The 26,895-nt window shown below is 43.9% G+C and overlaps 2 protein-coding genes across 3 annotated transcripts in view; one reads left to right on the top strand and one right to left on the bottom strand.

The window, feature by feature from the left end:
• LOC135554516 (GDP-L-fucose synthase-like) overlaps positions 1 to 2,552 on the top strand; it is a 14,659-nt gene extending 12,107 nt beyond the window's left edge. For both annotated transcript variants that reach the window (XM_064986856.1, XM_064986857.1), the window contains exons 7-11: positions 61 to 125; positions 219 to 285; positions 387 to 466; positions 787 to 886; positions 1,120 to 2,552. In XM_064986856.1, coding sequence (XP_064842928.1) covers positions 61 to 125; positions 219 to 285; positions 387 to 466; positions 787 to 886; positions 1,120 to 1,175 — 368 coding nt within the window. In that variant the 3' untranslated portion in view covers positions 1,176 to 2,552. The remainder of the gene's footprint in view (positions 1 to 60; positions 126 to 218; positions 286 to 386; positions 467 to 786; positions 887 to 1,119) is intronic.
• A 731-nt stretch (positions 2,553 to 3,283) lies between these two features.
• LOC135554515 (general transcription factor IIF subunit 1-like) lies at positions 3,284 to 15,278 on the bottom strand. The gene is made up of 14 exons (XM_064986855.1): positions 15,036 to 15,278; positions 14,675 to 14,751; positions 13,371 to 13,417; positions 12,207 to 12,279; positions 11,093 to 11,286; positions 10,737 to 10,907; positions 10,347 to 10,555; positions 8,478 to 8,631; positions 5,782 to 5,840; positions 5,585 to 5,710; positions 5,261 to 5,331; positions 4,624 to 4,765; positions 4,239 to 4,392; positions 3,284 to 4,053 (listed from the first exon to the last, which is right to left on the bottom strand). The coding sequence occupies exons 2-14, from the start codon at positions 14,684 to 14,686 to the stop codon at positions 3,849 to 3,851; spliced, it is 1,617 nt and encodes a 538-aa protein (XP_064842927.1). The 5' UTR covers positions 14,687 to 14,751; positions 15,036 to 15,278; the 3' UTR covers positions 3,284 to 3,848.
• Positions 15,279 to 26,895: the final 11,617 nt, after the last annotated feature.

Genomic DNA, 26,895 nt, shown 5'->3' with positions numbered 1-26,895 from the left:
ACGTACACACACAGACAGACAGATACAAACACATAATCCTTTCTACTCTCCTTCTAACAGAGGAGGGAACCCCACTACAGGTGTGGGGCTCCGGAACACCCAGGAGACAATTCATCTACTCTCTGGTATGTTTAGTGAATTACTGTGTGTGTGTGTGTGTGTGTGTGTGTGTCAGATATGTGTGTGTGTACATTACATCTGTGTGTGTGTTTTCTCAGGATGTTGCACGTCTGTTCCTCTGGGTGCTGCGGGAGTATGATGAGATTGACCCCATCATTCTCTCTGGTGAGTCCAACATGGTGTGTGTGTGTGATCAGTCAATGTGTGTGTGTGTGTGTGTACCATATGTAACTGGACCAAGCTCCTTTGTCACTTGTTTCTCACAGTGGGGGAGGAGGAGGAGCTCCCCATCAAGGACGCCGTAGAGATGATTGCAGATGCCCTGGACTTCAAAGGTCAAATAGTTGTATCCTTCCACAGGCTGTGTACGCCTGATAGGAGTTGCTCCTAGGCACAGATCTAGGATCAGCGTATCTTCCCCAGTTCCTTACCTTAACCATTATTCAAATGTGACCTTAGATCACTGTCTAGAACCAATCTAGTAGAATCCTTAGTACAACACCAGCAACCATATCTAAACGGTTCATTACACCTGTTGGACTGAAAGACGTACAGATGTAATACATTAAATGCCCACTCGGACTGGCTATCCCCCATATCCGTTGCACTGTAACTATGTCATCTCCCTGAGCTTTGCCTTCTGTGGCCCTTGACCTATGACATCAGTTCGACACCAGCAAGTCAGACGGTCAGATGAAGAAGACGGCCAGCAACGCCAAGCTGCGACGCTACCTCCCTGACTTCACCTTCACGCCGCTCTCTGAAGGTCAGAGATCCAAATATTGAGGGTTTATTTCCTGTCCAGAAAACAACTCAATATTGTAGTTGGAATTAGTTGCCTTGTATATAACACAGACGCATTACAGCATGATATTTGATACCTATCTGGTTATTGGTTGTTTTATGATTATGATGAAAGTAATGTTCACAGTGATTAAACCACTCTTCCAAAATGCACAGTATCCATAGATGACTGACTGTGTCTCTCCTCCCCTACAGGTATCAAGAAGACCTGTGATTGGTTCGTGAACAATTACGACATAGCCCGAACATGAAGACCAATGAAGGTCGAGACATGAATATTGTTTAATGAAAAAGATCAGGGCTACATCCCAATACTACTACTGTGCCTTCCAAGTCTTGTGTCCTTGTCTTCATGCCAACTGATTAGTGAAAGTTCTGGATAGGTTTCACCATCTGGCCGGTAAAGTTCTGTCAGATCAGTGGGCATGAAGTAAAGGCACACAGGACTCAGGACAATTTCTGCACTCACAATACCCCACCTTGTTGTTCTCCCCAGAACTGTCTGGCAACCATTTTGGATCCTTTCTCCTCTATTTGCACCGTTGATGACAGGAATTGACATTAAGGTTTGAAAGGCTCTTGCCCATTGGACAGCAGTTTTTTTTGTTGGTTGCCTGATGATTACTGTCACTTGACAGAAAATTTTAAAGTAATTGTTTACAAGCAAAATGGTCACAGGGATACTTTGAGATTTTGGCAATGAGGCCCATTATCTACTTCCCCAGAGGCTGTTGAACTCCTGGATACCATTTTTATGTCTCTTTGTCCAGTATGAAGGAACTTAGAGGTCATTTTGTGAGCCAATGCTAACTAGTGTTAGCACAATGACTGGAAGTCTATGGGTATCTGCTAGCATGCTATGAAGTAGAAAAATCAGTTTGAAGGCGTAACTTTTGCAGCGCATGAGACCCTCCTACAACCTGGTTGTAAGCATACCGGCTCTGGGAGACTAAGATTTAGACGCACAGCTCACAATCGAGAGCAATAGGATATAGTATTGTCTGGCGCTCTGCTCACCCTGACCAATAGTTATACTTCCTGTGTAGCAGGACCAAAACATTTTTAGTGTGGCCCTTATGTTAGGCTACTGAAATTCAGTTTTGAAAAATCCCCTCCCTAATGGGGCAAGCACAGAGCAGGTTCAACTTGTCTGGGTGCCATAAATTGTCCATCAATTGTCCATCTTTCACTTAAACAATGGGGAGGAACCAGAAAAATCCCCTGGGGAAACCTCAGAGCAGGTTCAACTTGCCCGACTGCTCAGTTCATTTGCTCCAAGCAATAGGGCAACCCTTAAGGTCAATCCCTGATTATGTCCTCCATTACATGTCCTTCCTGATGGTGTCTGAACTGGTCCAGCCACCTGATCCCCTACAGTATGACAATCAGTTACTATGAGCAATACTGCAGAGTCATGTGTTTACACTCAAATACATCACATTATTTTCATTTTAATATCTAACATATATAGTTGAAGTGTATGATCTATTTGTGATTGAATATTGACAAAAATATGGATTTTTTCTTGATGTAAGAATGAGGTGTCAGTCATTAAGAGTGATGCTGTATGACATGTTTTCTCACTACAAAACAAGTATAAGCCTACAGTAAAGTAGCCTGGATCTAAACATTGGAGCCAACTGTTTCTCATCATTCACTGGCCTCGGTCCACACTGCAGATCATAATACTGGTTTGTGTTAAAAGATTGTGATTTATCTGGGATAAACATATCAGAAACTAATATAAAGTCAACTTCCGGAAGAATCTTGAGAATTAGGACATCACTGTCGCTCCACCTCACTGTAAAAAAAATACATTGTAGAAACAGGACAGGAAGAAGCAGGTTTTTAGGGGTCAAACGACAGTTTCAAATGTCAACTAAGTTTGACGATAACACTGAGGAAGCCAAGATCATTTGGGATCTGCCAGTTATCGCTCCATTAATAAACGGTCAGATGTGTTATCAGTATATTTGACTCATCAAGTCATTTTCCTCAGGAGAGGAAGGTGGAACATTAATATGCCTACACCTGTCATGTCATGCTGAATAAGGATGAATGACTTCTGCTTGACATGGTTTCTCTAATACACAACCACTTCTCCATGGCATGAAGTAGTACAGGCCAAAAGTACTGTCATTGAAGTACACACTACTCTTATCCAAGTAAGTACATACACAACAAAGTTGCTGCAAAGTAGATTTCCAATGAATCCACTGGATAGCACAGTAGACCTCTGGCAGAACCTCAAAGAATATTAGTGTGTCTTCATTGAAAAGCCTTAAGATGTATGACATCATTGTCCAGTGTTTTGCTTCTAATTATGCAAACCAACCAGAAACATGACAAGGAGACCAGCCACGGCAACAGCAGGGTTTTATTACAAATTAAAATAAAACAAAAAATACTTCTAAAATGAGAAAGAGGCCTGGGGAGATACGGCAAATCGTACAAAATAACCCACACTTGTCTTGTTGAATCCAGTGGGTTGTGGTGGGAGATGAGTCAGCAGGCAAGATCTACACGGAATGTTTTCGTTGATACCTTCACATCTGCGTAATTCATTGATAAACCTACATTTTGTAAGAGTAAGTTGTTTGACCTGAAAGGACTGCCACAGGTACAGTTGACTTCAAACCATTTCTAGAGACAGACATTGAGGCTAGTTTACACACCGCATCTCAAATCACAGTTGCGTAACACTTTTCTTTCTACCTTATTCCACTCTCTTCCAAGGACCCTGTTCTATCCTTCTCCTCCTTCCACTGATCAATCAATGAGGACGTTGCTCTCATGCTCTTCCTCTCCTATTCATCTCCTCCTCCCTCCCTAGGTCGTGTTCATTAGGCACCAAAGGGACTGAAAGAGGAACTTGGACTCAGTCTCCATTTTAAAACGCATGCCCTAATGAACACGAGCCCGGTTTACTCTGTGAGGTAGAAGTGCATCTTGTCGTTGACGTTCTTCCTCTCGGGGTTGAGGCGTTTGAGGATCTGGGCCAGGACGTTGACCGTCTGCTCGCTGCTCAGGCCAGTCCTCTTGGTCTGGAACTTCTTCAGAAGGTCCTTGGTGGTCATGGGCTTCCGGATCAGGTAGCGACGCACCGCCTCCTCCGTCAGCTGAACGTCACTGTGGAGAGTGGGACAAAACACCAGGGGGAGGGTGTGTGGTGGAAGGGGGGAGAGAATAAGAAGAAAGACCGTGCGTGTGGGAGAGGACAGAGAAAAGAGGGAGAGAGAGAACGAGAGTGTGAGAGCTAGAGAGGGTAAGGGTGAGAAAAGTGAACAAACAGGAGAGATTGAAGAGGAATATACCTGGAACTGGGGGTTGATTTGCCTGAGGGGGGCTGTGGCGTGCTCTTCCCTGAGGGGACAGGACTCTGGGTGGTGACAGCCGTACTGCTGGACTCCATCTTCAGCCTCTTGGCAGCTGGAGACTCAGAGCTTCCACCCACCACCTGTCTCTTACCTGTGAGGGGAGGAAGCAGGGAGACAGATGCAGTTTTAACAACCCTTTATTGTTCAATAAAGAAGAGTTAGCATGCAGTGCTGAGGTCACACATAGCCTTAAGGTACCACAAACAAAATAAGACTTTCAGATCCTGTGAATATGTAAATATAAATGAAAACATTACAAATATCAAAATCTATTTCCCATCTGTGAATATGTGTGTGAGTGCATGCGCGTGCGTGTGTGTACCTTGCTCCAGTTTGCTAGCGGCGGCTCGGAGTGTGTTGGAGGTGGAGGCGGAGTCTATGGACGGTGTTCCAGGGCGACTGCCAGTCCTGGAGCTGCCTCCAGAGCCACGCCCACCACCGCGCTTAGGAGGAGTACGCTTCTTCTGGGGGGGGGTAGGAGGAAACGTCAAGAGTGGTAGTCAAGAGCATTGTCCACAAGAGCCACTCTCAACCTCTCAGGACCCAGACCAAGAAAGACCCAGTGTTTGCAGACCGTTATCACACCAACACCAGTTGAAATGTGGAGTACCAAGATAGAGGGTCAGACCAACACCAACCGCATCAAAGGGTTAAAAAGGCCTGTTTTTGTGCCCACACTGCTGCCACACTAGGGAAGCAAGATACCCTGGAAATTGTGTGTTGTGTCACCCCTTTTGTGCCACATAGAATCTACAAAATATGGTATCAGGTTCATCAACTACCAGAGTCTTGTTCAAGACTTTTAGAAAAGCCCCAGATCTTAGGCACCGTAACCTCAAGAACACGATATCAAGACTCCATCTCTGCGAGAAAGACAGGGAAATGGGGTTGACATTGAACAGTGGCACTACAAAAGGGACCACACACAAACTAACACTCTCTCACACACACACACACACCATGAAGAGAGCGGAGGCTGCCTCTCCATCGATGTCGCTGTCCTCCGAAGTGTCCGACTCACCGCTGCTGTCTGAAACACACACACAATATTATCACATCATAGCCCCCTTCAACAAAAACACACAACATTGTCACATCATAGCCCCCTTCAACAAAAACACACAACATTGTCACATCATAGCCCCCTTCAACAAAAACACACAACATTGTCACATCATAGCCCCCTTCAACAAAAACACAGTATATTTCCGTGGGTTCAAGTCTTGCCACTTCCCTGTGATACCCGATCAGTAAAGATTCTATAGAAGAAGAAAAACTGTTACCTCTCTTCTTCTTTGTCTGGACTGGGGTCTTCTTCCCTTCCTCTTCCTCCTCCTCCTCTTTCCCCTCTTCCTCGTTCTGTTTCTCCTCCTCGCTCTCTTCCTCACTCTCCGATGCCTCGTCGATTCCTGTGAACAGAGTTAAAGTTCTTAGAATTCACACACGAACACGTATTGTTTCCATGGGGGTGCCCTCTGACCTTTGGGAACGGCCTCTTTATTGGACTTGGCCTTCTCTTCGCCGACCTCTTCCTCTGAACTGCAGGAACAAGGGAGTAAGGAGCGAGAGCAAGGAAGGGATGAAAGAGAAACAGATGTGAGAAAATAAATGAGGTTGCAGGAAGTGTGTGTATGGCTCTACAAGTGTCTCTGGTGTGAGACCATACCGTTGTCAATAGAAGTTGTGGTGTACAGTGCATTCTGAAAGTATCCAGACCCTTTACTCAGTCCTTTGTTGAAGCACCTTTGGCAGCGATTACAGCCTCAAGTCTTCTTGGTTATGATGCTACAACACTTGTATTTGAGGAGTTTCTTCCATTCTTCTCTGCAGATCCTCTCAAGCTCTGTCAGGTTAGATGCGGAGAGTCGCTTCACAGCTATTTGCAGGTCTCTCCAGAGATGTTCGATCAGGTTCACATCCGGGCTCTGGCTGGGCCATTCAAGGACATTCAGAGACTTGTCCTGAAGCCACTCCTGCGTTGTCTTGGCTGTGTCCTTAGGGTCATTGTTCTGTTGGAAGTTGAACCGTTGCACCAGTCTGGGGTCCTGAGTGCTCTGGAGCAGGTTTTCATCAAGGATCCCTCTGTGCTCAGGTCCTCTTCCCCTCGATACAGACTAGTCTCACAGTCTCTGCCGCTGAAAAACATCCCCCACCGCATGATGCTGCCACCACCATGGTTCACCGTAGGGATGATGACAGGTTTCCTCCGGACATGATGCTGCCACCACCATGCTTCACCGTAGGGATGATGCCAGGTTTCCTCCGGACATGATGCTGCCACCACCATGCTTCACCGTAGGGATGATGCCAGGTTTCCTCCAGATGTGACGCTTGGCATTTAAAGAGTTCAATCTTGGTTTCACCAGACCAGAGAATATTGTTTCCAATGTCTGGGATTCCTTTAGGTGCCTTTTAGCAAACTCCACAGAGGAACTCAAAGCTCTTTCAGAGTGACCATCGAGTTCGTAGTCAACTCCCTGACCTAGGTCCGCTCAGTTTGGCAGAGTGCCCAGCTCTAGGAAGAGTCTTGGTGGTTCCAAACTTCTTCCATTTAAGAATGATGGAGGTCACTGTGTTCTTGGGAACATTCAATGCTGCATAAATGTTCTTGGGAAACATTTTTGGTACCCTTCCCCAGATCTGTGCCTCCACACAATCCTGTCTCTAAGCTCTACGGACAATTCCTTCAACCTCATGGCTTAGTGCATGTCAGAGCAAAAACCGTCAACTATGAGACCTTATATAGACAGGTGTGTGCCTTTCCAAATCATGTCCAATCAATTGACTTTACCACAGGTGGACTCCAATCAAGTTGTAGAAACACCTCAAGGATGAACATCTCTGGAGACCTGAAAACGGCTGTGAAGCGACGCTCCCCATCCAACCTGAGCTTGAGAGGCCCCCGAGTGGCACACCGGTCTAAGGCACTGCATCTGTGTGCTAGACAAATTACTACAGACCCTGGTTCGATTCCAGGCTGTATCACAACCGGCCGTGATTGGGAGTCCCATAGGGCGGCGCACAATTGGCCCAGCGTCGTCCGGGTTTGGAGAGTAGGCAGTCATTGTAAATAAGTAATTTGTTCTTAACTGACTTGCCTGGTTTTAAATAAAAGGTTAAAAAAATGATAAATGGAAACAGGATACACCTGAGCTCAATTTTGAGTTTCATAGCAAAGGATCTGAATACTAAGTATTTCAGTTTTCATATTTAATAATTTTGCAAACATAAAAAAAAAAAAAAAAAAAAACTTTGTCATTATGGGGTTTGTCTGTGATTATCTGTGAGTGTGTCTGTCTGTCTGTGTGTATCTGTGAGTCTGTCTGTCTGTCTGTCTGTGAGTCTGTCTGTGAGTCTGTCTGTGAGTCTGTCTGTGAGTCTGTCTGTGAGTCTGTCTGTGAGTCTTTGTGAGTCTGTCTGTGAGTTGTCTGTGATTTAATCCTGTGATTGTCTGTGTCTGTGTGTGTGTGTGTGTGAGTCTGTGTGAGTCTGTCTGTGAGTCTGTCTGTGAGTCTGTCTGTGAGTCTGTCTGTGTGTGTGTGTGTGTGTGTGTGAGTCTGTCTGTGTGTGTGTGTGTGAGTGTCTGTGTGGGTGTGTGTATCTGTGAGTCTGTCTGTGTGTGTGTGTATCTGTGAGTGTGTGTGTGTGTGTGTGTGTATCTGTGAGTCTGTGTGTGTGTGTGTGTGTGTGTGTGTATCTGTGTGTGTGTGTGTGTGTGTATCTGTGAGTCTGTGTGTGTGTGTATCTGTGAGTCTGTGTGTATCTGTGAGTCTGTCTGTGTGTGGGTGTGTGTGTGTATCTGTGAGTCTGTCTGTGTGTGTGTGTATCTGTGAGTCTGTCTGTGTGTGGGTGTGTGTGTGTATCTGTGAGTCTGTCTGTGTGTGGGTGTGTGTGTGTATCTGTGAGTCTGTCTGTGTGTGTGTGTATCTGTATGTTTATCTGTGAGTCTGTCTGTGTGTGTGTGTATCTGTATGTTTATCTTTGAGTCTGTGTGTGTGTGTGTGTCTGTGTGTGTGTGTATCTGTATGTTTATCTTTGAGTCTGTGTGTGTCTGTATGTTTATCTTTGAGTCTGTGTGTGTGTGTGTGTATCTGTATGTTTATCTTTGAGTCTGTGTGTGTGTGTGTGTGTGTATCTGTATGTTTATCTTTGAGTCTGTGTGTGTGTGTGTGTCACCTGCTCTCATCTGACATGTAGTCGACTTCCAGGCCCTCAAAGTCTCCATCGTCACTGTCCTCATTAGCCTCGCTGTCACTGCCCCTCTTCTTCTTCTTCTTCTTCCCCTTCCCCTTCACATCCCCCTCTTTCTTCTTGGGCTTGCTGTCTCCATCTGAGAGGAAGAGGGGGAGAGAAAAGAGAGGGAACGTAAAGGGAGATGCACCTTCTAACAATTCAACAGTTGAACATGTAAAATGTACTTATTTGTTCGACATTGAGATGCGTCTTCAGCTAACAGACACGTGGTTTATACACACTGTATACTAGTGATGAGCACCGACATGGATAATCCACGTTGATATCGGTTGCATTTTTTGCTGTTAAATATCGATATCATATCGCAATATATCAGAAACACTTTGCTGTATCCTACATGTTGTTTACCCAAATTACAATGTAAAACATTTGTTTAAAAAAAAAATACATTGCATCTGTGTTCATTTCTTGTGTGTGTGTATCTCTGTGAAGTCCAGACAACTAAGGGGTCTGTGGTGATTTTCACCATTTGTTTGGATTCCTCACGTCTTAATCGTTGTTAAGAAGAAGTTTGGTCCATATCGGATGTTGGGAACTATATTTATTGAATATTATATAAATCCTATCAATTGAAATGGCCAATTTGGGTGCAATCAACTAGCTTTCAATTTGAGTTCTAATTGTCTTTCAGAAAAATAACTTTCAAGAAATGCGAATCTGATCTGTTTCTAACTGCAGATACCATTTCAGATCAATCTGATTGGTGGGTGTCCAAAACGTTTCTTGTGCCTTTTGAGGTTGAATGACTCCCATGCCTCTTTCTACTCTGCCTTCATTCTCATCATTACTGGGCTCTCCCTCCCTCCAACCTCCCTTTCATCCTCCTTTCATCCCTCTCTCCTCCCTTCTCTCCATCCCCCTTCCATCCTCCTTCCATCCTTCTCTCCTCCATCCATCCATCCATCCATCCATCCTTCTCTCCACAGAAGCTTTTGTCACTTTCCTCTACTCCATCTCAGTTGATCTTTCTGCGACTCCTCACATCCCATCTCCTCGCCTCGTTCTCAACCGTATTGGAGAAGGTCAAGACGAGACAATGCAACGAATCGAGGAAAGATGAATCGGAAAAAAGCCCAAACCTTCTCGCACGCCACTGTTGCCCGTCACTTCTGAGCTCGCCTCTCTCCTCACCTTCGTCCATCTCTCCTCACCTTCTCCTCCACTGCTGTCGCTCATCACTGCTCAGCTCTCCTCACCTTCTCCTCCACTGCTGTCGCTCATCACTGCTCAGCTCTCCTCACCTTCTCCTCCACTGCTGTCGCTCTCATCACTGCTCAGCTCTCTTCTCTCCTTACCTTCTCCTCCACTGCTGTCGCTCTCATCACTGCTCAGCTCTCTTCTCTCCTTACCTTCTCCTCCGCTGCGGTTGCTCTCATCACTGCTCAGCTCTCTTCTCTCCTCACCTTCTCCTCCGCTGCGGTTGCTCTCATCACTGCTCAGCTCTCTTCTCTCCTCACCTTCTACTCCACTGCTCTCATCACTGCTCAGCTCTCTTCTCTCCTCACCTTCTCCTCTACTGCTGTCGCTCTCATCACTGCTCAGCTCTCTTCTCTCCTTCTCTCCTTACCTTCTCCTCCACTGCTGTTGCTCTCATCACTGCTCAGCTCTCTTCTCTCCTCACCTTCTCCTCCATCTCTGCTCTCATCACTGCTCGCTCTCTTCTCTCCTCACCTTCTCATCACTGCTCAGCTCTCTTCTCTCCTCACCTTCTACTCCACTGCTCTCATCACTGCTCAGCTCCTCCACTGCTCTACTGCTCTCATCATCTGCTCAGCTCTCTTCTCTCCTCACCTTCTCCTCCACTGCTGTCGCTCTCATCACTGCTCAGCTCCAGGTCATCCTCCAGGTCATGGATGCGCAGGTCCCCTCCTCTTCCTCCCTTCTTCTTTTTCTTCTTCCCCCCCTTCTCGCCCTCCTCGTCGTCATCGTCCGGCCCTCTCTCCTGCTCCCGCAGGCGCCTCTGGAGCATGATGCTGAAGTGGTTCACCACCTTGTTCCTCCTGAGGGGGGGGGGGGGAGAAGTATGTGTGTACCCCACTACGTTCCCCCACATCTACCCCCTAGTGTTTTTACCTGAGGGGTGAATTTGCACCCCCCATCTTTATTCTTCCCCTCAGTATTTCCCCTTCTCCTGCCTCTCTCCCCCACACCTGTCTCCCCTCCCCTCCACCATCTCCTCACCTGCCCCACTCCTCCTCTGCCTCCTCGGCGGTCAGCGTGCGGTGTTTGGCCTGGGGCACGAAGTTGTACCAACCGTTGACGGGGAAGGCCTCAAAGGCCCCGTCAGGACACTGGGTAAAGATGTAGTAGGACGCATTCTCCGTTATGCCCCCTTTCTTCGTACCCTTGAACCTGAAACAGAGAGAAACATGTTGATATAAAAGGATAGTTCAGGCTATATGGGATCGACAGAAAGACAAAGGATGGCTTGGTAAGTATTTGTGAGAGAACCAGAGCTAAGTAAAGGTAACCTGAAGACCTGTGTGTAGCCTACCTCCTCCCTGCTTTGCCATTGTGTGTGTGTTTGTCTGCCTCACCTCTTCCCTGCCTTGCCGTTGACCTTGAGGATCCAGGGTTGGTCCTCCACCTTGAACTCCCTGGTAACGATTCCAAACTTCTTCCTGCGTGCCTCCTCCCTCTGCTTCTTCCCAAACTCACTGCCTGCCGCCCCCTCCTCAGTCTCCTCCACACCATACATCCTCCTGTTACTCATGTCCCGCTCCATACGAGCCTGGGGGTAGGGGTAAAGGAGGGAGGAGAGATGACAGAGCGTGAGACGGATGGGACAACGGGAGCGGAGTAGGGAGATGAGAAGTGCAGAAGGTTATATAAATAATAGAAGGAGAGGAGACGAGAGAGAGAGAGACGGGCGGAGAGAGAGAGAGACGGGGGAGAAAAACGGGTGGAGAGAGAGAGATGGGGGAATAGAAGAGAGGGGAGGAGAGAGGGGGAGAGGGGGGGGAGAGAGAGAGAGACGGGGGGAGGAGAGAGGGGGAGAGAGAGACGGGGGAGAGAGAGAGACGGGGGGGAGAGAGAGAGACGGGGGGAGAGAGAGGGGGTGGAGAGAGAGAGACGGGTGGAGAGAGAGAGACGGGGGAGAGAGAGGGGGAGAGAGAGAGAGAGAGACGGGGGAGAGAGAGGCGGGGGAGAGAGAGAGACGGGGAGAGAGAGAGACGGGGGAGAGAGAGAGACGGAGGGGAGAGAGAGGGAGGGGGAGGGAGAGAGAGAGAGAGAGACGGGGAGAGAGAGAGAGAGACGGGGAGAGAGAGAGAGACGGGGAGAGAGAGAGAGAGAGACGAGAGAGAGGGGGGGAGAGAGAGACGGGGGAGAGAGAGACGGGGGAGAGAGAGAGAGAGAGAGACGGGGGGAGAGAGAGAGGGGGAGGGGGAGAGAGAGAGACGGGGGGAGAGAGAGAGGGGGAGAGAGAGAGACGGGGGGAGAGAGAGAGAGACGGGGGGAGAGAGAGAGACGGGGGGAGAGACGGGGGAGAGAGAGAGAGAGAGACAGGGAGGGAGAAAGAGACATGGAGGAAGAGAGAACGAAGGAGAGACAGACAGGGAGAGAGAATCATTGAGTGTTCTAGTAGGCCTATTGAGGAAAGTTGTAATGAGAGGGAGTTTCCCAGAGGGCCCAGAGAGTTGGCCTGCATACCTGGGTCCAGGAGGAGCAGTTTACTTTGTCCCCAGAGTTAAAGGCCATGATGCTGTACTTCTTACTGGTGTTCCTACACACACACACACAGGTTAGTGGTGTAAGCTATATCATGATTCATGTAGATACCACATCATGTACATTCGGAAAGTATTCAGACCTCTTGACTTTTTCCACATTGTTGTTGTTCCCCCCCCCAATCTACACTCCATAATGACAAAGAAAAAACAGGTTTTAGAATAAAATAATTACAATTACGAACTGAAAGTAAGTAAGTATTCAGACCCTTTACTCATTATTTTGTTGAAGCACCATTGGCAGCGATTACAGCCTCGAGTATTAAACCTGTCTCCGAGATCTACGGCAATTCCTCCGACCTCATGGCTTGGTTTTTGCTCTGACCATGCACTGTCAACTATGGGACCTTAAATAGACAGGTGTGTGCCTTTCCAAATCATGTCAAATCAATTGAATTTACCACAGGTGGACTTCAATCAAGTTGTAAAAACATCTCAAGGATGATCAATGGAAACAGGATGCAACGGAGCTCATTTTTAGGGTCTCATAGCAAAGGCTCTGAATACTTATGTAAATAAGGGATCTATTTATATTTTTTTAATAAAATGTGCAAAAATGTCTGAAGACCTGTTTTCGCTTTGTCATTATAAACCATTGTATGTAGATTGAGGAGGGAATAAAATACATCTATTTTAGATGAATACTGCAATGTAAAGATCTGAGTGGCTGGTAGATTTTTTAAATCTACCTGACACAGTGGCTGTTGAACCAAAAAGTAAATTGTATGTCCTGCTTGGAACACTACACATACAGAAGATACACTTAGGGAAAGTTAGCTGTTTTATCAACTGAGGTTTTTGTTTGAGATGTTTTTTTATGTGTTCACTCCCGCGTTTCCATTAGCTCAGGAAGTGTCGTAATTCAGATAAAAATGTGCAACGGTGGGAATCCGTGTTAAAATTATGCAGTGTCTTTTGTACTTGGAAAATTATTTTGGGGTGATTTGAAAGTAGAGTGAGGTTTCCAAAACCGTATTGCATGAAATGATTATTAACGGTTAGACAGAGAGTCTGTTGTACACATTGGCCTTCTGTGGTCAAATGTTAAATGAGAACCCAATGGCTGTAGGCCTTGGATAGTACTTACTTGGGGACCCGGACTATGTACTCTGTAGAAGAGGAACTGCTTCCACCCTGTAAAAACACACACAGTTTGCTACACTACATATACAAATGTAAGTGGACACCCCTTCAAATGAGTGGATTCGGCTATTTCAGCCACACTCGTTGCTGGCAGGTGTATAAAAATTGAGCACACAGACATGCAATAAACATAGACAAACATTGGCAGTAGACTGCCCTTAGTGAAGAGCTCAGTGATTTTCAAATCCTTCAAATGATGCCACCTTTCCAACTAGTCAGTTTGTTTAATTTCTGCCGTTAGAGCTGCCCTGGTCAACTCTAACTGCTGTTATTGTGAAGTGGAAACATTTAGGAGCAACAACGGATCAGCCGCGCAGTGGTAGGCCACACAAGCTCACAGAACGGGACCGCCGAGTGCTGAAGCTCGTATAAATCGTCTGTCCTCAGTTGCAACACTCACTACCAAGTTCCAAACTGCCTCTGGAAGCAACGTAGTACAATAACTGTTTGTCAGGAGCTTCATGTAATGGGTTTCCATGGCCGAGCAGCCGCACATAAGCCTAAAATCACAATGCCAAGCGTCGGCTAAAGTGATGTGAAGCTTGCCTCCATTGGACTCTGGAGCAGTGGAAATGCGTTCTCTGGAGTGATGAATCACGTTTCACCATTTGGCAGTCTAAAGGACGAATCTGAGTTTGGCGGATGCCAGAACACTACCTGCCCCAATGCATAGTGCAGACTGTAAAGTTTGGTGGAGGAGGAATAATGGTCCGGGGCTGTTTTTCATGTTCAGGCTCCTTAGTTTCGGTAAAGGAAATCTTAACGCTACAGCAGACATTGACATTCTAGACGATTCTGTGCTTCAAACTTTGTGGCAACAGTTTGGGGAAGGCCCTTTCCTGTTTCAGCATGACAAAGCAAGGTCCATACAGAAATAGTTTGTCGAGATCGGTGGAAGAACTTGACTGGCCTGCACAGAGCCCTGACCTCAACCCCAAGGAACACCTTTTGGATGATTTGGAATGACGACTGAGAGCCAGGCCTAAATGCCCAACATCAATGCCCGACCTCACTAATGTTTTTGTGGCTGAATTCAGAATGGAAGCAAATCCCTGCAGCAATGTTCCAACATCTACTGGAAAGCTTTCCCAGAACAGTGGAGGCTGCTATAGCAGTAAAGGGGGTCCATATTAATGCCCAGCAAGCCTGACAATGAGATAAGCAAGCAACAGATGAAGCAAATGTGTTGAGCAATAGACTGATACCGTCATGTTGACCCTACAAGTAAACCATACACCCAAGACTTACCAATGACGCCATGGTCGACTGTATACAGAGGCAGTATGCCCCTATTCTTAGTCAAGCAGTCACCTGTAAGTGATCACCTGTTGAAGTATAACGAAAAAAAATTCAGTTCATAGCAAGATAGAACACTATAGGACGTGCTTAACTGACTTCGGTCTCAGCATATGCAGATATTACTCATCATAAGGCAGTTGTTTGTGGTCATTTTATGTACTAACGTTAGCTATATAACCATATATTTTGGATATTAAACGCTTCGCCTCTTCCTCTGATAGAGCTAAGTTACTACTTACTGTACGTTAGTCTGTAGCTAGTTACCAGTAGGCTAAGACACTCAAGAAATATATTGACCCAGTCAACCTACCTCTTCAAAATGTGCGAAACAAAAATATGTTGCTTTGTAGGTAATCAAACGTAAGTCATGGATAACATTTCATATTAGAATGTATCTAGCACTTAATATCTGGTAGCTAACGTTACTCATGCAGTCGTTCGTTAAATATTTGTATTGGGTTAGTACTATCTAGTATCCTTTGGACTTCCCTACCCAACCTAACCATAAATCTTTTCCTTTATTTCGGTAGGGACGTACTAAGGATCTAAAATAACACTAACAGATGACAAGTATTGCTGCTTTCCGCCAACCGTTCCGTCAAGAATAATGGTCGGCCGGAAAACAAATTCAAACAGCACTTAGTTCTTAGTAGATATGTGCCATAGGCTCGTGCCGCGAAACCAAAGAATATCCTATTATTAAAACAACTGTCCATTGTTTCCAGTTATCTATGAAATATGACCTATAATTCATTACAATTCCTTCTAAAAAGTATAATTATTGCAGTTAGATGATATCATCCTATGTGAGGAAATAGCAAGCATATTTTAAACATTGTTTGAGATAAAAGTTTGAGGTGTGATTTTTGAAGTGTTTTTTTTTCTCCAATTAATGCGTTGGCCACAAGTACGAGTATAACCGGTCAACATTATTTGCGTACAAGTTAACAGAAATTGACTTTTAAAAGTGAGATTTTCACTGTACAATTACTTTAAATCCTTGGTGACGATTAATGATTGAAAACATCTGGTTGACAACTGTTGAGAGACCATCTACAGTAGGCTGCTGTGATTCTACCTTGCTACATATTTGCCAAGACTCGTTATTTACCAACAAATTATTTTTATTTATCAAACTGTATCGTGCAATATATACACATTTTCATTAATAAATTACAGCCATACTATATTTATGCACTTGTGAAGGAGTGTTACAACCCTGCCTGGAAAACGCACTCCATTCACCTTTAATGGTACAAAAACACCCTCATTGGCTGTATGATTTGAAGATGTTGAAGATGCTATGAAAGTTTTTAAAAGATAATGCAATGGCAAATTAGATTACATTTATCTAAAGTAGTCTAACAACCCAAAGTGGCGTGTTCGAATCTCATCACAAACAACTTTAGCATTTTAGTTAATTAGCAACTTTGCAACTGCATACTACTTTTTAGCTACTTTGCAACTACTTTGCATGTTAGCTAACCCTTCCCATAACCCTAACCCTTAACCTTAACCCTAACCTTAACACTAACCTAAACCCCTAATCCATAGCCTAGCTAACGTTAACCACCTAGCTAATATTAGCATTAGCCACCTAGCCATCTAGCTATCATAAGCCACAACAAATTGTAATTCGCAACATATCATACAAATTGTAGTTCATAACATATCATACGAATTGAAATGAGTAACATATTAATACATACCATGCCAAACGTAACATATCATTCTGATTTGAGCAGCCTGGATTTTTCATTTACCATGTTACGTAAACCCTGAGTCCAGGTTGACTATTTTGTTTCTCAACAGATTATTGTGTTTCAATCTCCTCCCTTGGTATTGGCTCTACATTTAAATAGGCTATGATGTTGTGTTCCAATTGCACTTCAATTGGCCTACTGTAGCCTAGCTGTCAAATATTTTAAATAGGCTACCTGTCTAGCTATTTATTTTTGAGGAAGTTTGGCTATTAAATGAGTGGTGGATAAATGGTAGGCTAATATTTGTTGTGTAGTGGGAATAAGTCAGTCATGTCAGTAAAGGAGAGACGTCCTGTAATATGATTATGATTTAGGACTATATAATACAAGTAAAATAAGCACATAAGCCACATGCTGCCTTGCGATCTCCTTACCAACAGCAAATGCATCTGTTTTATCATTAGGCCTACATTATAATGTTTAGATTAAACTACCATTATTACAGAATTAAAAATTGTACATTTCCCTCAAAATAACAATATTTGCTTGCAATACAATTGATCAACTACTAGAAGTTGTGCATACGCATGATCTGAGAGTATGTGGACTGTGGAAATAATCATACTTTCCTGTCAAGTTCATAATTGATAAATACCAACTTTTGCAGGAACACCGGCGTACACAAGGGCTGCGTTCAGTAAGTTTTTACATTCTGGAATGTTTAATTGACCGGAAACGGTGCTGTACTGAAGGACCAGTTGAAAAACTGGGAGGGGTTGGGTTGTGGATTGGGGAACGCAGTCAGCATGGCAACCACCCTTTAAATTGATCACTCATTGTTTCAAGCCACACCCACCAAACGGGAGCAAAAATACCTCAAAGTCTGTTCAATAACATTTAAGAAAGAACGTTTTGGGTAAATGTGTCGTTCAGTACAAGCCGTTCCGCAACTTAGCAAACATTCAAGTGACCTGAATGCACCTTAGGTTTAGAGTCTTTTTGTGTGCTTCCCCAAACCATTACAAGACAAATTGACATGCATCTTTGATGCAACTTTGATAAATGAGGCCACTGGACTGGGACACGGTCATATAACTACATTTCTTTTGCAATTATTGGAAATTCAGAATAAGGAAGGGAATACTATACTATTTACAGAAATATCAAGAAGCAAATAAACAAAAAACATTATAGACTAGTATACAAATGAAGACTCAGAGAATTGACATAAGCAGGCTTTACATAGAATCTTTGCTTTGGCCTCCCTCATCACTCAAATGAACTGCCCTGAACCCCTGAAAGCATGTTGAGAGAGGACTGCAGATAATGGTAGAAAATCCATTTACAAATAAAACCAGGTTTGCACAAAGACAGCTGCCATTTACCTCCTCAAATCTTATTCACATGAACACAGGGAGTTGAAAAACGTGTTTTTGTTCTTGGTTTCTTTATTTTCCATTTGTCTTGTCAGTGTGCTGTATTTACATAGAGATCATCAGATGCAACAGAGCATGTCCAGCTTTACAAGACAAATTGACAGCACAGGCAAAACAGTGAGTAATGACGCACTATTTTACTTATTTCTATTTCTTTCTTCTTTCTGTCTTTGTTCTGTCAAGTCCATCCACAGTATCGCTCCATCAGAATGGTTTTGTCCCTGTTTTCTATGACCAACTTTTTAATAAGATTGTAATTTTTTCAGAAGGGAGTTGCAGGTATCAGAGAAATGCATACAGCGACAGAGGACAGCATCAACAGTTTTGTAATATTCTGTATGTAAGGGAAATAAACAAAAAATGCTTCCCCAACCCATTCCCCCCAACCCCCTCAGCCCCCTTTACACCCACCCGGAAGGCATTATTCCCACCCCTTCCCACCCTGTCTTGTCCCATTCCCCCCAACCCCCTCAGTCCCCTTTACACCCACCCGGAAGGCATTATTCCCACCCCTTCCCACCCTGCCCTGTCCCATTCCCCCAACCCCCTGCCCCCTTTACACCCACCCGGAAGGCATCCCATTCCCCCCTGTCTTGTCCCAAACCCCCTCAGTCCCCTTTACACCCACCCGGAAGGCATTATTCCCACCCCTTCCCACCCTGCCCTGTCCCATTCCCCCAACCCCCTCAGTCCCCTTTACACCCACCCGGAAGGCATTATTCCCACCCCTTCCCACCCTGCCCTGTCCCATTCCCCCAACCCCCTCAGTCCCCTTTACACTCGCCCGGAAGGCATTATTCCCACCCCTTCCCACCCTGCCCTGTCCCATTCCCCCAACCCCCTCAACCCCCGGAAGGCATCAGTCCCCCCTTTATTCACCCCCTCAGTCCCGGAAGGCATTATTCCCACCCCTTCCCACCCTGTCTTGTCCCATTCCCCCCAACCCCCTCAGTCCCCTTTACACCCACCCGGAAGGCATTATTCCCACCCCTTCCCACCCTGCCCTGTCCCATTCCCCCCAACCCCCTCAGTCCCCTTTACACCCACCCGGAAGGCATTATTCCCACCCCTTCCCACCCTGCCCTGTCCCATTCCCCCCAACCCCCTCAGTCCCCTTTACACTCGCCCGGAAGGCATTATTCCCAACCCTTCCCACCCTGCCTTGTCCCATTCCTCCCGCATCTGAGAGAGTTCTTTACAGAGTGAAGTATATTTGTCCAGGCCTCAATTGTTCCTTGACTAGCTCCATTCGTTCTCGTGGTCAATAATGTTGTTAGAACTTCTAATAGTAACTGTATCCACTGGTTCAATGGGACAGAGTGAGGTGGTGCCAAATTGCAGGGTTTTGCAGCTCAATCAGCAGACTGATTGAGAGATTCAATGAGCTATCATCATTAAGTAACATAATGGTTTAGCAGCATTTAACTGCAGGGCACTCCCACATCATATGAAGGAATGTACTTACTTGATTTAGGGGACATAGTGAGCATTTTGAAGTTGGGCCCTATTTCATTATAAAATGTTTCTTGGGTGTTAGACAAAGTCTGTGAACAAACTTGAAAAGTTTTTTATGCCTTTTGAAAGAATCATAGCGCTAGTATAACTGGATGTTGAATTGTTCTCACATGTCTCTGATAACTTGTATAACTGTCTGGGTAGTTTAATATAGGTATCACTAACTGCATGTTGAAAGATTAGTTGGGTAACAAGGCTGTAATGGATGCAATATCATCCTACTGAGCTAAGGTGTGTTCCCTGAGAACCATCATTGGTCAACAGGTGAGATAGAAATCAAGGTCTAACCCTGTCTGTCTTCAAGCTCAGCAGCAATGTTACAGACTTTCTTTGTTTAAAAGAACACTGCCCTGATGTGCACACACACTTCTGAAACCTACAAGGGGAGTCTAAGTGGAAGCAAGGGATTTTCACAGTATCCAAAACTTTGAGAATCTGTGATTTTATTTGACAAATGGAAATTTGTGTAAACTCCTCACCTGAATTAAAACATAACGTAAGGACCTGTGATAGGCACTAATCTTTTATGAGCGCCTCTTTAATCTTGCTGCAAATTTGAATTAAGTATTCTGTAAAACTTGAATTAAGCATTCTGTAAAACTTAAATGAAGTATTCTGTAGAAAGACCTTAGCAGTCATATCGACAGAGACTCAACAAGATTCAAGGCAGGTTGAAGGGCTCAAATATTTATTAGATTACAGCTACGGGTCTTAGTGATTCATCGTGAAGGCGCCATATAATTCAACATGTCAATCACATAGTCTTGGAAGATGTACTACATTGACGATACACTGAGCACAAATAGAAGTAGTCTGTGCATAGCTGAACAGACACAGGTAAGGCAAGTGCAGTCTCAAATCAACAAATTGGCCTCAAAGGGCCCGGTCCAGGATCATACCATTAGCCTACTAAATTACAATGAGGGGATTCAATTAAGATTGCCCGGGTGGGCGGAGTTTGCACCGGGTGAAAAGTGATTGCATTCCTTTTGGAACAAGGGTACCTCCCTGGCGTGAGCCGGCTGCCCCGTTCTGGCCGACGGCAAAGTCCAAAAGTGCTGAAAACAAAAGTGACGTAGGTTAAGCACGTGGAGTAATGAGTAGGATTCAGTGTTTTCACATCGAAGTGTTTGCTCTCATGATGAAAACGCATATCTTCTTTATCTGTCTTCCAAACATATACTTTATGGAAAAGACATGTTGTTTGTTTCAGAACGATGCACCATGCAGCCCTGTCAACAATATGGGCAGCACAAATTACAGAGCAGCGCTGATTACTGTTAGAATTAAGAAGGCCGCTCCTCCCTCTCCTCTTTTGCCTGTTCATGTCACGAGCCATCGACCGGTGCAACCCTTGGCAGCTTAATCGAATCCCCTCAGTTACAGCCAGGTTTACTGGCTGGTTCTGCAATGTAACAGGCAATTTTCCTATCCTTCATTAAATTGTTAAATTCAACTAATCTGTTCTTGCAGATACTTTCTTCTTTGCTGGTTCTGTAAAATGTGTATCTGATAAATGTCTGTGCCCAGGTTGTTCTCCAAAAGCACGAGAAGATTCAGAAAGATATGAAATCCATGTTTTGCACCAAGTGAGGAGTTCCCTTGACATTTTAGCAGCCAGACATCTTACAGTTCCAAACATCTTTGCAGGAACTAGTTGTTTGTATGCTATGTGGTCGTCTGCCATGTGTAGAAGTAGATTACAGGGCATCCCACAGTGCTACCAAAACAAAGATCTACACACATGCAAGAGGCATTTCTCACTTGATATAAAACATAGATTATAAATATATATATTTCTGAATATTCTCAAACTTTTGGAGAAGCACCTGCAACTGGACACGGACATTTATAATTACACTTTACAGAATCAGGGGGGGGGGTGTACTGTCACAACTCCCACCAAAGAATCAGGGGGGTACTGTCACAACTCCCACCAAAGAATCAGGGGGGGGGGGGGGGTAACTACAACTATTTAAGCCTGTTAGGCCCACCTAGGTTTGTGCGGGATTGTTATTCTGTTAGTTTGTGGGTGTTCAATGGTATTTTATTTTTCCGGACATTTTGGGTCCTGTGTATGGGCCGGTCAGTTGATGCGCCTTGTGGTTTTGGCGTGACCGTTTTCTCCGGTAATAAAATATACATTTATTCGAACCCTCTGCTCTCTGCGCCTGACTCCAAACCCACTGTTCTTTAAGGACTCTGACAAAAATCCTTATTAGGCTTCTGAATTCCAAAGCCAATTTGAGTTGCCTGTTGTAATTGTCTGAGGCTGTGTTATGCTACTTCAGCGTTTACCACAGAGCAGGCCTCAAAATGGATGACATCCCCCTCTTCCCCCTCCATGCCATCAGTGAAAGAATAGCTTCTGACCTCAGCCAGCGTCTCCCTCACTTTGTGTTTTTAAGATGGAGGTTTGTATCCAAACCTAAACCAGATCATTTGCATAAGTCTCAAACCTTCTGATAACAGAGTTTTGGATGGTGTGCAAATTGAGATGTTTCTCTTGGGATGCACGTATGGGTTAGACTGGGTGAAGGTATTCAATGTATTCAGCCCTGGAAGAGGGATCTGTCAGGATGAGCTACTGTTCTCTGTCTCTACTCCTGGGTGAGTGAACTGATATTTCAGTATTTTATCCCAAATGATCACCATCTAGTATTACTGTCTGTCCTTGACTTTGTGTCTTCTCCTTCCTTTCAGGTTCTCTGTTCATCATTGGGACTTCCTCTTATCCTAATGGTAAGTTACCACCTTGCACAGACTGGTTGAATCAACATTGTTTCCACGGGAAATGACATTTAACCAATGTGGAATAGACGTTGAATTGATGTCTCTGCTCTGTGGGAAGTTCTTTAAATAACCCCTGCATGTCCTTATTCTATATTCTATGTGATCAGTTTGATTATGAGTTCTGATATGTGGTAGGGGGATTAACAGTACAGAAGTAACTCGTCGTAGGGCAATGTGTCCAATTTCTCCTGATGATGGAACAGTGGGCCCATAGCGAAACCCTGGCATTGGGGCTGTATTTTCTATTGTCTTCTTCTTCCACCCAGGTTCCTGTGATGGCTACACGGCTCTGGATGAGCCTCGGCGTAACTATCTCTTCAGCTCTTCCTCTATCCCCGGCTACCCCATCAATACCGACATACAGCGAACACACATATGGGTGCGCTACGTCGGGATCGGAGGGGACACCGTCGTTCCACAATGTGCTCCACTCTATTACAGCGGGGTATATTATCCCATCCATCTGACCTTTACACATCCTCAGTCAGAGTCTGAGACTCCAACTACGGGCAACGCCTGTGGGAACGCAGGTTCCTGCTGTAATTACAATGTAGCTATTCAAGTGATCTACTGCTCTTCTGGAGGATTCTATGTGTACAGGCAGATGAACAACCACCCAATCGACTACATGGGTTATGTGACATGTGAGTAGCGAGTTGAGAAATACCCTGCTTTTTATTTGACTTGTTCCGTTCTCCTCCCAAACACATTTTATTGTCTATTTAGCTCTTAAGTATATTGAGCTGTTAAAATGTACTTTATCTGAAGTTTAATTGATGGATTGGTGTATACTAAAAGAGTAGTAAATCATAAAGCAAGCTACTTGTTTTCGAAGCAGTCAATCTGTTAAGGTCACAGAGACATTATATCTGACTTGAAGTGAACCTGCTCTTGTGTCCCATTGTTCCAAGCTAAAATAGTAGATTGTTAAAGTAGACTGTGTGTCTGTCCTCTCTGTTCAGACCATAGGAACTGTGTAGTAGGCTCCTGCGGCCCCCTTGCAGAGTGTAGTACAACCAAGAATGGAGGCTGTCAATGTGTCTCTGGATACCAGATACCTCCAAAACATCTACCCACAAACCAATCCTACGGTTGCCAAGGTAGAAGTGCCGTAGTAGCTTTGTAATGGGCTGTCTGGTTTTATCAGTGAAATCAGTTTAGACAGTCCTACCTGTTTGATCAGTCTGTCTGTCTGTCTGTCTGTCTGTCTGTCTGGCTGTCTGGCTGGCTGGCTGGCTGGCTGGTTTTATCAGTGAAATCAGTTTAGACAGTCCTACCTGTTTGATCAGTCTGTCTGTCTGTGTCTGTCTGTCTGTCTGTCTGTCTGTCTGTCTGTCTGTCTGTCTGTCTGTCTGTCTGTCTGTCTGTCTGTCTGTATGGCTGTCTGGCTGTCTGGCTGTCTTTCTGTCTGGCCAGACAGATGTAGAAGATAGCCTCTAACTCTGTCCTAACCCTCCCCAACAGATATCAATGAGTGTGAGGAGACCGCTAATCTCTGCGGTCCACATTCCAACTGTACTAATTTACCAGGAGTCTACAACTGTAGCTGTCTAGAGGGGTTTGTACCCTCAGACCCAGCCTTGGCACTCAACCCAACCCACAACCCCTGCACAGGTATGTTCACCACTCATACACCTACTGCACCAATCATATCAATAACATGAGACCAGAGTTTGAATTTCAGGGCTGCTATGAACGACATACCTGCATTTTTTGCTGTTTTTAACTTTGTGAATATATATGTGTGAATTTGTCTGCTGTCTGCTGTGTAAGCAAGATTTTTTTTTAAACATACAGAAAATAAAATTGTTGAACGCTGTCTAGTTTTGTGTGCTTTGATTTGTGGAACTTTGTAAATATTGGCATATTAAATCTATGTCCCCCCAGATGTGAATGAGTGTGTGGAGATTGAGAAGGTTTGTGGTGGTTTTGGTAAATGTACAAACACACCAGGAAATTACACCTGCACCTGTTACAACGGATACAAGCCTGACGGACCCTTCGACTGCCAAGGTCTCTGAACAGCACTAACACTAGCTTTCTGTGATAAATCTGACAAAACGTTTTAAATATTTCAATATAAACCATTTATATAGATAGGGACCAGTAAAACATGAACATATTGAATGGATAACAACAGTCATGTGTATTGCATCATTACATCTAACTTATGCTAATTTACAGTGCTTCCTAAAAGAGATGGAAGAACTCATGGTAGCATTTTATGTTACAGTGTATTATTATCTATATCATACTACTGACCATAATGTTGTCAACCTGGATGCTGCCTGGCACCCTGTCGTAAGATGCTAAGATGCTAACTGAACTATTCAACTATTGAACCCCCACAGATATTGACGAGTGTTTCAACTCAACCATCTGTGGTCAGCAGTCTGTCTGTACCAACACACCAGGAGCCCACAACTGTACCTGTCTCCTAGGCTTCTCACCCACAAACCCAGGCCTCGACCCCAGCAAGACCAACCCCTGTATAGGTACTGTGTTGTCTCACTGCTGTTGTCGTTAACATACTGTATCATGGGGCACTGACTCGGTTTACATCCCAAATGGCACCCTATTCCCTATGTATATAGTGAATGTGTATATGGGGTGTATGTATATGTACACAGGGTGTATGTATATAGTGAATGTGTATATGGGGTGTATGTATATGTACACAGGGTGTATGTATATAGTGAATGTGTATATGGGGTGTATGTATATGTACACAGGGTGTATGTATATAGTGAATGTGTATATGGGGTGTATGTATATGTACACAGGGTGTATGTATATAGTGAATGTGTATCTGGGGTGTATATGTACACAGGGTGTATGTATATAGTGAATGTGTATATGGGTGTATGTATATGTACACAGGGTGTATGTATATAGTGAATGTGTATCTGGGGTGTATGTATATGTACACAGGGTGTATGTATATAGTGAATGTGTATATGGGGTATATGTATATGTATATAGGGTGTATGTATATAGTGAATGTGTATATAGGGTGTATATGTATCACAGGGTGTATGTATATAGTGAATGTGTATACAGGGTGTATATGTTCACAGGGTGTATGTATATAGTGAATGTGTATATAAGGTGTATGTATATGTATATAGGGTGTATGTATATAGTGAATGTGTATATAGGGTGTATATGTTCACAGGGTGTATGTATATAGTGAATGTGTATGTAAGGTGTATATGTATATAGGGTGTATGTATATAGTGAATGTGTATATAGGGTGTATATGTTCACAGGGTGTATGTATATAGTGAATGTGTATGTGGGGTGTATGTATATGTATACAGGGTGTATGTATATAGTGAATGTGTATATGGGGTGTATGTATATGTATATAGGGTGTATGTATATAGTGAATGTGTATATGGGGTGTATGTATATGTATATAGGGTGCATGTATACAGTGAATGTGTATATAGGGTGTATATGTTCACATGGTGAATGTATGTATGTATAGTGAATGTGTATGTAAGGTGTATGTATATGTATATAGGGTGCATGTATACAGTGAATGTGTATATAGGGTGTATATGTTCACAGGGTGTATGTATATAGTGAATGTGTATGTAAGGTGTATGTATATGTATATAGGGTGCATGTATACAGTGAATGTGTATACAGGGTGTATATGTTCACAGGGTGTATGTATATAGTGAATGTGTATGTAAGGTGTATGTATATGTATATAGGGTGCATGTATACAGTGAATGTGTATATAGGGTGTATATGTTCACAGGGTGTATGTATATAGTGAATGTGTATGTAAGGTGTATGTATATGTATATAGGGTGCATGTATACAGTGAATGTGTATACAGGGTGTATATGTTCACAGGGTGTATGTATATAGTGAATGTGTATGTAAGGTGTATGTATATGTATATAGGGTGCATGTATACATGTTAATGTGTATATAGGGTGTATATGTTCACAGGGTGTATGTATATAGTGAATGTGTATGTAAGGTGTATGTATATGTATATAGGGTGCATGTATACAGTGAATGTGTATATAGGGTGTATATGTTCACAGGGTGTATGTATATAGTGAATGTGTATGTAAGGTGTATGTATATGTATATAGGGTGCATGTATACAGTGAATGTGTATACAGGGTGTATATGTTCACAGGGGGTATGTATATAGTGAATGTGTATATGGGGTGTATGTATATGTATATAGGGTGTATGTATATAGTGAATGTGTATGTAAGGTGTATGTATATGTATATAGGGTGCATGTATACAGTTAATGTGTATATAGGGTGTATATGTTCACAGGGTGTATGTATGTAGTGAATGTAGGCTGTATATGTATACAGGGTGTATGTCCATAGTGAATGATGTATAAGATGTATGTATGCATATGTATACAGTGAATATGTGTATAGGGTGTATGTATATGTATACAGGGTGTATGTATATAGTGAATGATGTATAAGATGTATGTATATGTATTCAGAATGTATGTATATAGTGAATGTGTATGTAGGGTGTATATGTATACAGGGTGTATGTATATAGTGAAAGTGTATTTAGGGTGCATATGTATACAGGGTGTATAAATACTGTATAGTGAATAGGGTGCCATTTGGGACATAACCTAGACCATAACTTGTTCTCATCAGTTGTATCTGTGGTTTGAACCCTACAGACATTGATGAGTGTCTGAACAAAACCGTGTGTGGTCCCG

This window comes from Oncorhynchus masou, chromosome 14, assembly GCF_036934945.1.
Source record: "Oncorhynchus masou masou isolate Uvic2021 chromosome 14, UVic_Omas_1.1, whole genome shotgun sequence".
Lineage (NCBI taxonomy): Eukaryota > Metazoa > Chordata > Actinopteri > Salmoniformes > Salmonidae > Oncorhynchus > Oncorhynchus masou.
Note: the sequence above shows the minus strand (reverse complement) of the source record. Positions and strands in the feature narration are given on the sequence as shown.